The following is a 14,379-nucleotide window of genomic DNA, read 5'->3' as shown; positions in this document are numbered from 1 at the left end:
CATTGGGAATTGCAGCGCCGGCCCAATGAGGAGCTAACTGCCCGATAATGAAGCATGACAACCCTTGGGGTATGTGAGGGCAACAGGAGGCAAGACTTGTTCTCCTCTCGGATTGATGTGTCCGCCCCACCTAGGACTCTCACTCCTTTTCCCTTTTTTTCTTAGCAATTCTGCCTCTGCAGATACATGGGTGACTGTTTTGATACATGCAATTATTATTACAATGCTGATATCCATGTTATATCTTCATATATCTAAAAGCCATTGTGGGAAAAATGCAGAATGTACTAATGTTCTGTTTAAGCACTAGCAAACTTTGCTATAGCAAGTCAAAGTCTCCTTCATAGCCCCTAGTATGCCCTTCCACAGTGGACGCTCTCTGGGCCTCACTGACAAGGGCGGCAGCATAGCTAGGAACAGGAAGCCTCCATGAATGCAGAATCCTCTTGTGTGATACCTACACCACAGGAATAGAACAGACCATCAGAGGATTCTCTACCGCCGGCTCCCCCAACTTAGAATCTACCGCGCTTATCTAGGGCGTCATTGGATTGCCTGTCTCTAGACTGAGGGCTCATATTGGTCTTCCAAGAATTGTTATGAAGAAGACCTGGACACAGAGGTATGAAGTTTATCAGTAAGTAATCAGCATGTTCCACATAGACAAATTTGGACAATCTGTGGCTGTGATGATGGCTAGTATACTTAATACCTTTTCGTTCTGGATGTTCAAATATGGTTGTTTTTAAGATCTTCCTCATTTGTTGTTAAGATTTGCCGTTTCTCTTGTCAATTTCTTTATAACGTCAAGATGTCTTTGTATAATTAAAACCATTCTGGCTCCTTGTGGGCTTAAATTGAGAGCACTCCTTGTATATATCGATGCTACATTGAACTGCATTTAATAGACCAGCACAACGGTCTAATTACTTTTTGCACTGAACATTTAATATAATTTCCTACTGCATTTGGAATTTAATTATGTATGTAAAATCAACAATGAATTCATGCTAGATATATTGTAATAAATTTGAATACTTTTTGTAAACTTCTGTGTGATTCGCTCAATTGGGAGTGCTCCCGATGAGCATGAACCTCTATTTAAGTTATTATACAGTCAGCCAACACATGGTTCAATGGATGATCCTCTTCGTCAGGTCTGATTTAACTAATTTATGGATAAATCCATGGTTTTGCAAACAATTTCTTAAATACTGGTCAAAGGATGCCCCATTCCAGTATCCGCAATTGCGCCACCTCAATGCATCAGCAACCTCCACTCATTACTCAAACTCGTGAGTATCATATCCGTCTAGGATTCCGACCACTAGCAGGGAATCCCGGATGCTATCCATGTCAGTAAACCCTAGTGTAAATGGAATAGGTTGCAGACTACACTCTGCCCCTTCATTTTTTACAGATCTTGGGAACCAGCAGGTGCGCTTCTTTCCACATAGCTATCTGTATACTGTGTCGCTTAAAGTAGGCACTTCATAACGTTGTAGGGAGCTATTCAGGCCTCTAATTATCCATGTCAGTAATGTATGTTTTATGTCAGATCGAGGCTAGGTGTCTGCATTACACACCCACCTTCTCTGAGATGGAGTCCCATCCCTCCCATCTATTCGGGCTGCAATGTTTAGCATCTCCCCCCAACAGTCTCTCCTGAACCCGATGTAGCTGAAACATCAACCCCTCCCAATCCTCCCTTCGAACAAATCCATCTTTCACCGTAACTGATGGCTCACCCAGGTGTATCACTAGCTCTCCTAGAATACCAGAGGCCTTCTTTGTATGTTCCCGCCAACAGCAAACGTTATTAAGGCACAAAGTAACAATAAACTATAGAAAAACAATGTCGCAGGCCAAGCACAAACGACTAGCAGACCCGCTGAGGCATGGTCTGTCCAACTCTCTGGCACGTAAATGTCTATATTCCTTCTCCCGGGAAAGAAGGCATCTGGGAGCAGACCACTGCAGACAGGGGTGGTCCGGCTTCCCCCCGGGCTCCATTGACTTTAAGCAGGTGACCTTCCACACATTGGTGTTAGTACGTTTGTGTACATATTGCAAATGTGTAATATTTTTACATTTTTGTATTTACTTCAACATTCCATTTTGGTTATGGTAGAGCACAGTAGCCGTGTCCTTTAGTTTGTATACAGTGCCTTTCCAGTGCCCAAGCAGTCTCCACCTCTGTCTTTTCCATCACAACCCCTCAGGGCTATGCCAGGCACCCAGTTGAGGGATCCAAGTTTTCTGATGAGGAGTCTCTGGCTCCCATCATTGTTACATCTTCTCTATTTGTAATCCTTTGGCGCTGCCGGGTTTGGCTGTGAGTATGCTCCTCGTTGAGCCCTACTTTGTTCAACGTATACATGTCCCCACTGAAAGATGTGGTCTCTCCTTTTGGGATTAAAGTAGTCACCTACGCGGACGACACACAACTAATCGTCTCGCTCACTCAAGTGGACCAATGCCCTGAAAACCTTCACTCCTGTCTGTCCGAAATACATGCCTGGATGAGTAAATCCCTTCTTAAATTAAATGGAACTAAAACCGAGCTCATGCTCCTAGGACATAAGTTGACATCTTTAGCTGATTCCATCGGCCCGCCTGTCTGGGGGCTCTTCCCGCCCCAAAAAACGAAATTAAAAGTTAAGGGGTGTGGCTCGAACAGGACCTCTCATTCAAAACTCAAGCCAACAAAACGGCAGGCACATGCTTTGGCCTACTTCGCTCAGCCCGAAAAGTGCTCCCTCTCCTACCTCCCCCCTCGAGAAACCTTCTCATCCAAGGGTTAATCCTCTCAAGGCTGGACTACAGTAACGCCCTCTATTTGGGCGCTCCTGAAGCCACCATTAACAAGCTCCAATTGATTCAAAATTCCGCAGCCAGGCTGCTTACAGGCTCATCTGCAAGGTCCTCAGCTAGACCTGCCCTAAGATCTCTTCACTGGCTGCCAATACGCGAGAGGATACAGTTCAAATCCCTGTGCATTGTCCACAAATCCCTACAGGGTAAGGGACCCCCTATCTTGAGGAGCATAGTGTGCCCTTACAATGCCAACAGGGCCCTTCTCTCCGACCATGGGCATCGTGCCACTGTCCCCAGAGTGAAGAGAGCTCGAACAGGAGGACGCTGATTCTCTGTCAATGCAGCGACTCTGTGAAACACACTCCCTCTCAGCATTCGAACTGAACCCAGCCACTTGAAGTTTTGTAAGCTTCTTAAAACCTTTCTCTTTCCCCAGGACTCCTAATTTAGCACTCCCCTCACAGTATTCTCTGCTCTATAGCACTGGGACGCTCCCGGGTAACCACGCGCTTTACAAATCTGTTTCTATTCTATTCTTCTATTCTATGCCTGCCAGGTCTCCTTCTCTGCCTGCAGACCACACTCCAGGAAGAATCAGTAGCTTGTGAGCCCGATGGCCCCTGCTGACCGGTTCATGGCCTGTCCCATCTCTCTTGCCATGCTCACACATCCTCCAGGCTATCAAAGAAGTGAATCTTTCCATGTAATATTACTTTCTGACAGGCATTAAAATGTTAACATGCAGTGTAGGCCCGTGGCGTGGTGTTTCTGTCTCACCTCGATATATGACCTCTTCTGACTTTGGACCTTTGGGGTAAAGTCTGGGTAAATTGTGATTGTGCAGTTTTTGAAGTGCTTCTGTGTGACCAATTGTGTTGTCCTAAGGATGCTGTCTTCCTCTCTATATTTTAAGATGAGGGCGATCAAGGATCTCAGTGGGCACTGGGGGAGGACATGAGGCCAGCTCTCTGTGTGCTCTTTCCACTGTAAAAAGGGCCGATAGGTCTGGTGTATTGAGCTCCCGCTTGATCCAGACCTCCAGGAAAAGTGTTGTTTCCCTCCGCTTGTTCTGGGAACGCCAAGAGTTGGAGATTGTTCCACCAGGAGTGGTTTTCTGAATCCTCTGTATGATTTTCCAGCTCCATGGCAGCCCTCGTAAGGCATGCAATCTGACCCTTCAAGGTCTTTACCTCGGATTCCAGCTCTTTTACTGTACCTTCAACTGTCTGAACCTGGTCTACTACTTTCCGCAGATCCGCACGTCTATTGTTCTTGGGAGCGAAGGATTGGCCAGTTTTTCTTGATTATTTTAGCAACGATATTGCTGTCAGGGCTGAACACGGAGACAAAAGGGATTCTAGTCGATGTTTTTCTGTTGTTGGGAGTCAGCAGATCTTCCCGGTGGTTATACCAGGCCCGTTCTTGGCTTTCAATACTAGGCGTCGTGGGTATCCTCTGTTGATGAGCTTGGTGACCAATATGTCAGCTTCTCTGAAGTAGTCTTTTCCCTATTTACAATTACGTCGAATCCGCAAGAAATGGCCGATCCTTCGCTCCCAAGAACAATTCCAGGAACCGGCCTTATTTTCATATCAAAGAGGCAACAACATCGCCAATCACCTTGTACATGCCATCACCTGGCCTAATCAACCTATGGAGAAACATACTATCACGGCGGCCTGGGGCTTGGACCCTGTCGTTGGCCATTACAAATGCCAATCTTGCAGTGTGTGTGAATTAACTTTCAACACCAAAGAATTCAACTACAATGGAATCTCCCACCAACTGAACCACCACTCAAACTGCAAGACACAAAACGTGATCTATGCTATCCGCTGCCCATGTGATCTCGTGTACATTGGCCAAACCACCCAAATGGTCAAGCAACGGATAATACAACACAAGAGCAGAATTAACTGTAAAGTGCTAACCGCTCCATTGGTCACACACTTCCTTGAAAAACAACATGTTGATACAGACTTGAGATGGTTGGTCATTGAAAAAGCCACATTACCCATTAGAGGTGGGAGCATGACACACCTCTTAAACAGAGCCGAATGCAAATGAATTTCACGTGTTGACTCGGTCAATCACGGGCTCAACACTCTTGATGAATGGAACAACACCATTACTGTATAACTACTGTAACCCTTACACATGTTACACTGCATTCCTCATCTCCATTTCAAGGCATAGGCTTACACCATTCATAAACGTTTAATTGATGCTCACCACTACTTGTCAATAAATTTGCGGGATATTGTACCCCAAATAAACCCACCCCTTCCCCCCCCCCTTTTTTTCCCCCACCCCCCATTTATTAAGTATGTACACTAACCCACTGGTTTCATACCATAGCCCTCCCTGGGCACCAGTCCTCTGTATCCCAGCTGAATAATGTGCCCATGTGATTATGAACCATTGTTAATTACATACCTGATTCACCACATCCCAGTCATAAATGTATACCATCTCACGCTGGTTCAAGATGTGGAATCGTTTACTACTCCTACCTGTCCACTCAGGGGTCCTTTGCTATTTATATACTGTTTTTTCCATTTGATTTATTATCTTTAGACGTGTTCATTTGAACTGTGTTACTCCGTTTCCCATGTCTGTTACTCATTCAGGACCTTGTTTTATCGCTTGTCATGCTCTCCCTTGTGCGTTCCGTTCTGATTTATCTTCTTCTGCATCGTTACTTCCTGTTTACTCCTTCTGCTACGGCAACGTAGTGACACGCTCCTCAACCACGCCCCCGTCCCCCGGGCACGCCCCCTTCCCTCCTCGCTGCCGCTCGAACCCATATCATTCAGTCCGAGGTCCCTGGCCACCTCGTAGCTCCTGCATTCAGTGCGAGTTTGCCGATCCGAGAGAGCCCTAATCGCCCTCCTCAGCCCTGCTTTCATCAGGTATGTCCACTACTTAGACTCGCACAACATTGTGCGATTTCACGCACTAATTTCTTCAACCCGTCCACTAAGGCTCTTCTACCTCCCCTTCCTTCCCACAGGCGCTTCCCTGCTGATCAAACTCACTCACGATCAGGTAATTCTTTCTAATTAACTGTATTCCGGCACTTGCCTATCTATCTAGCCGGTTTCCGTTTTTAACATTCCCTCTCCTCCCCCTGACAGCCGCCGACTCCGATGACCCAACCCGGACTCTAGAATCCTCACGCAACCGTTGTGTGCGTGTCCAAGTAGGTTCAGACATTCTTATCTCTGGTCCTTTTACCGCGCTTTAATTTAATCGCACCCGCCTCACTCCCCCAACCTTCACTCCTCTACCTACGTGATTGAACCAGCACCATAGTTCACGCGGTAAACACCCGATGTATACTTTGGAATCCCTATCCAGCAATTATTTATCCTCACGGGTGACATAGTCAGGATTGACCCACCACCGTAGTCCACGCGATAAACACCCCGTGTACATCTTGGATACCTTATCCAGTGTCTACCCATGCGCTATAGTTACACCCATGCCTCAGTCACTGTCTGCCTCCCACCCCACCCACCATCACCCCATTCCATCACCCTCCGGTAGCCATCCCAACACTCCTTGGCTTCCCACCCAGCATCTGCCTACCTCGCGGTTCCCATCCATGTCCCTTGCTTACTCGCCCTTTCTCCCTACAGCACTGCCCTCATCGACAACCTTGTCCTGATGACGATCCCGACTTATCGGGATCGAAACGCCGTCGACACCACAGCATTATTTGTTGGCGCATTTTACGTTTTGTGCTCCTGAAAATTTATTGAATCATGCTCTAAAGTGACTGCAACTTGACCTTGTGGAGCCATCACTGTATATATTTTTTTGGCACTATGCGTCGTTCACGCTGTTCACCTTAGCACTTGCACTTTCACTTATTGTATATATCACTACTCACCAAGTGCCCTCTGGTTGTCACATGATTTACTCTGCACAGTGCTGTTTAACTGTATTGCCATGTGAAAGACCCTTTATAATTGGTGAATAATAGGCTTCTACAAAACTTCTTTGAGACTCCTTGTTTTCCTGTTTCATGTAATGCTGATTGCATACATCGCTTAACTGACTTCTATTGATACCTGTTGGGAATTGTTTCTTGCTTTATTACTCACCCATCCCAACATGGTCCATGGGTTTACTCCTGTTGTTCTTACACGTTCCCACGACCAAAGCATGATGTGTTCATACTGCTTTCTCAAACGCCTTAGAGTTCGCAAGCCTGGAGTCAACACTTCCGATTCAGAGTGGGTGGGTGCTTCGACAATTCCTGATTACCCGCCTTCCTTTTTGCAGAAAAAGCAAATAATGCCAACTTCGGTTTTTGTCTTCTGTCAGCTATATGCTGTTCAGTGCATATGGATACTCAAACCTTTACTGCAAAATGTAAATGTACAGAAATGCAAGGAAGCACTTCAGTACCTTCAGTTGCTTCAGACTGACGAGTTGTGTCACACCATCTACAGATTCATATCCGCAGCAAATAAGCATAGGCGCATTTTTTGAAAATGAATCTACACACACCCTGAGTACTTCTTCTTTGTGAATTTTAAATGGTAGTTGCCACCGATTAGTATCTACGTAACTCCACACTTACATGCTAAACCAGTCTGTCTGAAGGAGAGGAAACATGCTCCACTGTTCGTTCTTATTGCATTTAGCCAGTGCCATAGCGTATGTCAGTTTGACCTGCTGAAATGAGATAACTTTCGTGACGAATCTGCTTCATTGAGAACATTGCTTTGCTGGAAAATGTATGATGACGTGACGGTCTTCTTCTTTGAGAAAGTCGTGGTTCAAGTATTCGTGGTTGGAATCTTCGTTGTGTCAGATTCCTCTTGATTCAGAATTCGTTGTAATGGTAAGTCGTTGTTCCAGTTTCGTTGTTCAGGATGTTTCCCTCATGTGGTATGTAGGGCCACAACAGTCTCAGTAAGTGGGTACCCCAGTGAATACCCTCCTCAGGGGACGTCGGACGTGCCCCGGCAGGCAGCTTCTGCCTGCTTAAAACCAGCACAAGTACCCTCTTTAGGGGCTGTCAGGTGCTTGAGGGAACCCTCCACTCTGTGGGCCAAGTCACCCCGCGATAGCTGGACAACATAGGCCCCAGAGCCCGGAGCCGTTCACTCACCTCAAGGCTTGTACATCAAGTTCTGCAGTCTAGCTTGGCCCCTTCGGCACTTCCCAGGCTGCGCCTACTTTCCAGGGGTAGGTGTCTCCAAACCAATCAGCCACCCGCACAGCTACTTACTGGGGCAGGTCCTGGAAAGTCATACCGCTCTCACCCACTCAGGCCCCGCCATTCTCCCTGAGTCTATGGTCTTGTGCCCCCTCAGCTCCAGCAGCCCCAACATCTCCCAGATCTCTCATTCCTTTATCCCTGTGGTGGTGACAAAGGGGCTGTCTTCTGTTCGCCACGCTCTCCATTTGAGTATATAGGGTTGCCGGCTTGCTTCCACCCTAGGGGCCTCTTCTGCAAGGCAGTGGGTAGGGCCATTCTTGTTCTCTCCTGAGTTGCGATCTCTCTCTCACAGCAGATCACTCAGGCCCAGGCAGTTGTGCAGTGTAGTGTATGGCCAGGCAGAGGCCCCCTCAGCCACCTACATAGCTTTCCCTCCTGGTCCCCGCAGCCATCATTTTTCTCACTGGAGTTGCTGCGGAGGGACATTCCCTGCCCCGCAGTCTCTCCTTCATTGGGCTGCAGCTACGCAGATTTTTCGTCCCTCCATGGCCCGCAATTGACTCTGGCAGGCTCGCCATGTTCCTCCAGAGAGGAGCCTGGATCTAGTCTGAACTTTCGGCCCTTGCAGCCATAGACTCGGTTGTCACTGTGTCCATCCACAGCTTTTGCAAAATGGCTGACAGCTCTTGTGTCTCGAGCCCGGTGTGGTCACTGTCTGCTTTCTTCCTTAATCACACTGCCACTGCCATTTTTTTTTTTTTTTGTCCTCATCTCACCCTTGGCAAGTGCAATTGAACACTGACAACCCTATTCCATCCTGGGCGCCCAGGGCTGAAGTTCTTACTTTGCCTGGAGCCATCCCGGCTGCCCCTTTTTTCTGGGGCCTGGTGTAATCATAGGACATTTTTAGGACTTTAAACCAACCTCATTTCTATGCTCCAGTCTATCAAAGGTTGCCAAACAGTACTATTAGTTTTATATACCATTCCAGATGTGCCATTCTCAATACAGCCCGGAGCCAGTTTTCATAGAGGGGAGGGCTAGCATCTTTCCACAGCTTACAGATTTCTCTACGTGCAATGAGTATGAGAGTGAAGAATAAGGCAACATGTGCCCCCCTAAACCCGCTCATGAGGTCCGCGTCCAAACAAAACAAAACCCTTACTACATTAAATCTAAGCGTCACCTTAAAAATACTCTCCAATGTCTTCTCCACAGTACCCCAGAAATTACCCAGAATAAAACATTAAAAAAAGACGTGGATGTCATCCACCTCTGGCATACCACATCTGGGACAGAAAGGGGGTGGGCTAACAAACTTTGCGATTTTTTTGGGCATATAGTAAAGCCTATTTACAACATAGAAGTGATTCTTCTTGAGAGAGGCAGACTTAACATATTTATACAGGTATTGGAGATATGTATAATATAGGGTGTCTGAAACAGCATCCAAACTAGACAAGCTCCAAACTAGATGTAGTGGAGGGGCCTGTAATTCATCTGCCTCAATCAGTTTCCAATACCACAGTCCCACTTCCCTTTTCCTACAGCCCGGGGATTGGAGAGCGAGCTTAATGTCCCAGTTGCCGCCGATGTTCTCTTTCTCAGCGGAAAACCAGGAACAGAGTTGTATGTATTTAAATCTAGAGAAGGAGTCCCCGATTGTTTAACTCAAAACCTCCCAAGGGAGTACTCCCTCTGCTGTTACCAAGTCTGACCAAGTTGTTATTCCTGCTCTCCTAACAGGAAGGGACAGACTATCCTGGAGACAAGATGGTGTACCGGGAGAATCACATTTTGGGGCAAAATCTGAATAGTATTTTATACCCCAACTTCCTTTTACTCTAGTCCAGAGCAATAGGGCAGATTTTAAAACCTTAAGGCGTACCTTTTTGTCGAACTTTGGTGCGCCAAATTTATATAGAAATCCAGGCCCACCTCTGTCTTGGTCCACCATTGTATTGAGGATCTGCCCCCAATTGAAAACATCCGGGGTAGTAAGGAGGCTTCGAATATTTTTTAGCTGAAAAGCAAAGGCATACTATAGGATATCAGGAAGCGCAAGTCCCCCCTTTAACAGCCTTCTTCTCAATTGTTTCCATGATATCCTAGCATTCTTATTTGCCCAGATAAAACTACCAATCTTCCCCTGAATTTTTCCTAAGATTTTGTTTGGAAAAGTCAGGGGTATCGTATTGAACAGGTAGGTCAGCTTGGGCAAAATAACCATCTTGACCAGATTTACACGGCCATATATTGTTAGCGGAAGATTTTGCCATCTCAAAAAGAGGTGGCCGATGTCCTTAGTCACCTTTTTTACATTAATCTTCACTATGTTGTTAAGATCTGCTGTTATTAATATACCCAGGTACTTAAACTGGCTTCTTCGGGCTCCCTCCCATTCGTCGACTCCCCTGCACATTATTTCTGTCTTCGAATTATTTATCAACTAGCCAGAGTAGCGACCGTATTCAACCATTATCTCCTCCACTCTCTGGAATACCTCAACCGGATTACTGGTATATACCATCAAATCATCCGCATACAGCCGAGGCGCCTTCATAGCATCCTCTCAGTGCTTGAATAAAGGTTACTCCAAACCCCATTATGCTAAGAACATCCCACAAAAATCGCCAATTGACACGGTCGAAGGCTTTTGCAGCGTCATATGCTGCCATCGCTAGCGGCTCCGACCGTGCCTCCGCAAGATCGATACTGCCAATCAGCTGTACGGTTAATTCTTGAATATATCTACCGGGTATAAATCCTTTTTGGTCAGGGTTAATAAGTGCAGGAGCCAGCTTGGCCAATCTCCCTGCCAAAACGCTGGTAAAGATCTTATAGTCCGCTTTTAGCAGGGAGGTTGGCCGATAGGAGTCCGCCTTAAGGGGTCTTTCCCTGGTTTCAAAATTCCAGGAAGGCGGGATCCTGCCCTCCGGGCTATAGATATAGTTAAACAGATCACATAATCTCGGCGCCAGGAGATCTTGAAGTACTTTATATACTTCGCCAGGAAGAGCATCGGGCCCGCAGCTTTATTATTTTTTATTTTTTTTATGGAAAGTTTAATTTCTTCCTCTGTAAAGCAACTATTCAACATATTTCAGCCTTCCTCAGTCAAACCTGGAAGAGCCTTACTCTCTAACCACCGCAGAGTGTTATCGGAACTTGGAGACGACTCTTCCTGGTATAGTTCAGAAAAGAGGGAGAAGAAACATCTTTCCATGTCCTCCTGATGGCAGGATATAGTGCCCTGCTCATCAATAATTAGCCTATTAATATTATTTCTCACTCGATCTGCTCTGATCTTACTGGCCAGTATCGCCCCAGCTCTCTCTTCCATAGAGTGAACAGCCCACTGTGTCTTAACTTTTAAGTCTAACAGTCCTCGATATTCTAACCGGAGGCGCTCTAATTCCAATAGAGCCTGTGGTAAGTCTTCTACTTGGGCACTTAATCTTAAAATCTCTGGGGTGCAATTTTATCTTCCAGTGTTTTACATTTAATTGCCTCCTTCCTATTGTTTGAGCTAGTCAAACTAAGAAACTGACCTCTGATGTGGGCCTTATAGGTGTCCCAAACAAGCTCTAGTGGAGCTGAGCCAATATTATCAGAAAAGAAGTTAGTGGTGGACATACCTACTGCTGTGACTATATCCTGGTTGTTTAAGATTACCCTCTTTAGAGTCCACCTGGGGTTTGTTGTGCCTCTAGTCCTACCTATACCATTTCAGAAGGGTCGCCTACATTGTGGTGCCATGGCACTGCATTGAATCACCTGTTTGGGCCTTGCACCCTGCAGGTTGCTGTTGGATTTTGCTTGGGGCCGTCAGAGGTTTCACGTTCTATGACCAGTCGACCATACTGCGCCCTGATAATTTTTAAGCAGCACTAACAGTTTAAAAAAAAATCAACATAGTGATTATAACTTCCACCCAAACAGCACTTGCAACCAATTCGAATGTTTCATGTCTTTCAACTGATTTCTGCTGACAAAACAACCTCCTAACGAGGGACCAGAGACCCCTGTCAATAACCATTCAGCAGAAATCCAAGTAGCAGAACAAGGCATGGGAGCTAAAGGCCTTCTCTTCTCAATAATCAGGCCTCCTATCCCAAAAATGGAAGAAACGTTATTTAATTCTTTTTTATCATCTCATTCAAATTTTCGAGTGTAAGGTGGAAGCGTATCAAAAGTGCAAGGTCTGCCTGTTCCACTGTTTCCTGGGCTTTATCAAAGAACACAAAGCTGCCACATTGGAATTTTAGTTGTAGCGTGTTAGGAGGCATGATCATAACATGTCTACATTTTGCAACACCTCAAGCTTCAAGACAACATTTTAGATATAACTATGTATGAGCCGCTTGAATATTCATGTCTAGAATGAATTCATACCCTCAAGCTTATCTGAGTAGCGTGGGTATCAGCTGGGTGTTCTTTACATCACACCGGTGGAAGTGTATACTCATAATGAGCTTCTTAACTAGCCCATTTCAAGGCATTTATCTGGATCACTCCCTCAGTGTGGCTTTCCCCGCATCGTTGATGATTTGGCTGGGGAAATGAGGCCAGAAAGCACAGGGTTCAATGATTAGCACAGCACCTAAAAGGATGACCCAAACCTTGGTTCCATTCAGTTGTAAACAATGATGGTTCCTCCATTTCTCAGTGTCATTGAGACAGGAGCCAATCTTTTTGTATTGATCCTAAATCTATCCACCCTGATCATGAGCCTGCATATAAGACTAAACCTTGAAATATGATGATTATATCTAAGGGAATTATGACTGTACCCGTTCAATTGAGGCTGTATGTAGGCATTTGAAGCTGTAATAGGGAGTTTGAGCCTGGTCCGTCATTGAAGACATGTCTTGGCTTATGGATGTGTGATGGTTCTGTCTGCGTGTTTGAGGTTGTGCCTGGCTGTATGCTGATTGTGCCTGGTATTTGAGACTGTACTTGAGAGTTCAAAGCTATTCTTTGCCACATTTTATAGACACAGACTCTGCATCTAGGTGCATGATGGTATTTCCACTGACCTGTGATTGCTGCAGCCATGGTATATCATAGTGCAACCCTTGCATATCAAACACAACCGTATTAAATACATGGTTTTGACTATATTATCATTATCTCACCTGTGACGTACAGAGATACTGGAGAGCTTAGCATGGAAGTCAGAAGCCGACCTGACAAATGAATAAGGTACTGGCAGGTGTACGACCCTGCTGATTGGCTGTCGGCGCTGGCTATGACGTAAGTGCTCTCGGACGTGCCTCTACTTGCAACAACCTTTGCTCCATCTTTGAAGAAGTGGTATTCTAAGGGGCTGGCCATCACTTGAACCTCACAGTGAACACCGACAGATTCTCCTCTGAGATATACAGAATATTTGGGCTCTAAGGACAAATGAGGCGTTGCCGGGTGTTCTGGGGAAAAAAAAGAAATATTTCTGAGTTTTTATTGCAACTTGACACAAATATTTAATCAAGTAAAGACAGTTCATGCTATTTTATCTCGGCTGATTACCTTAGACCAGGCATCTCTTCCTATCCCACACTGTCAATCTGCACCCCACTATAACTCATGGAGGTCTGTTTAGAGTAGACGTGACAGGATCCGGAACCTGCTGAACACACCTGGGGGTTGATTCACTAATTTTAGCACAACCCAGAGCACCATCTAAAGTTGCTGTATTGTGTTGCAATAGAAGGAGAGAGCAGGGCTGCACCATATCTGCCAAGATATGGCTCTTCTGCTCTCTTACCCAGCACTGGCACTATCTCAGGAAGCCTGGTGTGACGCACACACCTTTGCACCATAGTGCACCATCGTGCATAGATGTGTGTGTGATGTCTAGCAAAGGTTTTGGACTGGAAAAGTGCTTTTCCAGTGTAAAATACTAAGCTTTTAAAGGGATTTGGAGCACCCTGCTGACACGTCACAGCTGAATTACCTCATGCATCATGGTCGATGTGGTTCAATGTTACTCGCTTCACACACAGTTCTCACAGTTTGTTGGCCAGTGCCAGTACCAGTATTCTTTTCAAGTGTATCCCCAGACACGTGTTTCTAGATTCCTCTTTCATCAGTGGGGAAAATGTTCATAGGTCGCTGGACGTGCTGCCGCAGTTTCCTCAGGGTTATTGCCACTCTCAGCGCGCAGGTGCTCACAGAGCTCGTCAGCTCACGGCCCACGGGAGCCATCTTAAACAGTCAAAGGGATTTGGAGCACCCTGCTGACACGTCACAGCTGAATTACCTCATGCATCATGGTCGATGTGGTTCGTGAGCTGACGAGCTCTGTGAGCACCTGCGCGCTGAGAGTGGCACTAACCCTGAAGAAACTGCGGCAGCACGTCCAGCGACCTATGAACATTTTCCCC

At 46.0% G+C, this 14,379-nt stretch overlaps 1 protein-coding gene across 2 annotated transcripts in view; it reads right to left on the bottom strand.

Moving 5' to 3' along the window:
- LOC144755681 (Fc receptor-like protein 5) overlaps positions 1-14,379 on the bottom strand; it is a 303,522-nt gene that overhangs the window by 127,321 nt on the left and 161,822 nt on the right. For both annotated transcript variants that reach the window (XM_078644853.1, XM_078644854.1), the window contains one exon: positions 13,132-13,422. In XM_078644853.1, coding sequence (XP_078500979.1) covers positions 13,132-13,422 — 291 coding nt within the window. The remainder of the gene's footprint in view (positions 1-13,131; positions 13,423-14,379) is intronic.

This window comes from Lissotriton helveticus, chromosome 5_1 (genome assembly GCF_964261635.1).
Source record: "Lissotriton helveticus chromosome 5_1, aLisHel1.1, whole genome shotgun sequence".
NCBI classification, from domain to species: domain Eukaryota; kingdom Metazoa; phylum Chordata; class Amphibia; order Caudata; family Salamandridae; genus Lissotriton; species Lissotriton helveticus.
Note: the sequence above shows the minus strand (reverse complement) of the source record. Positions and strands in the feature narration are given on the sequence as shown.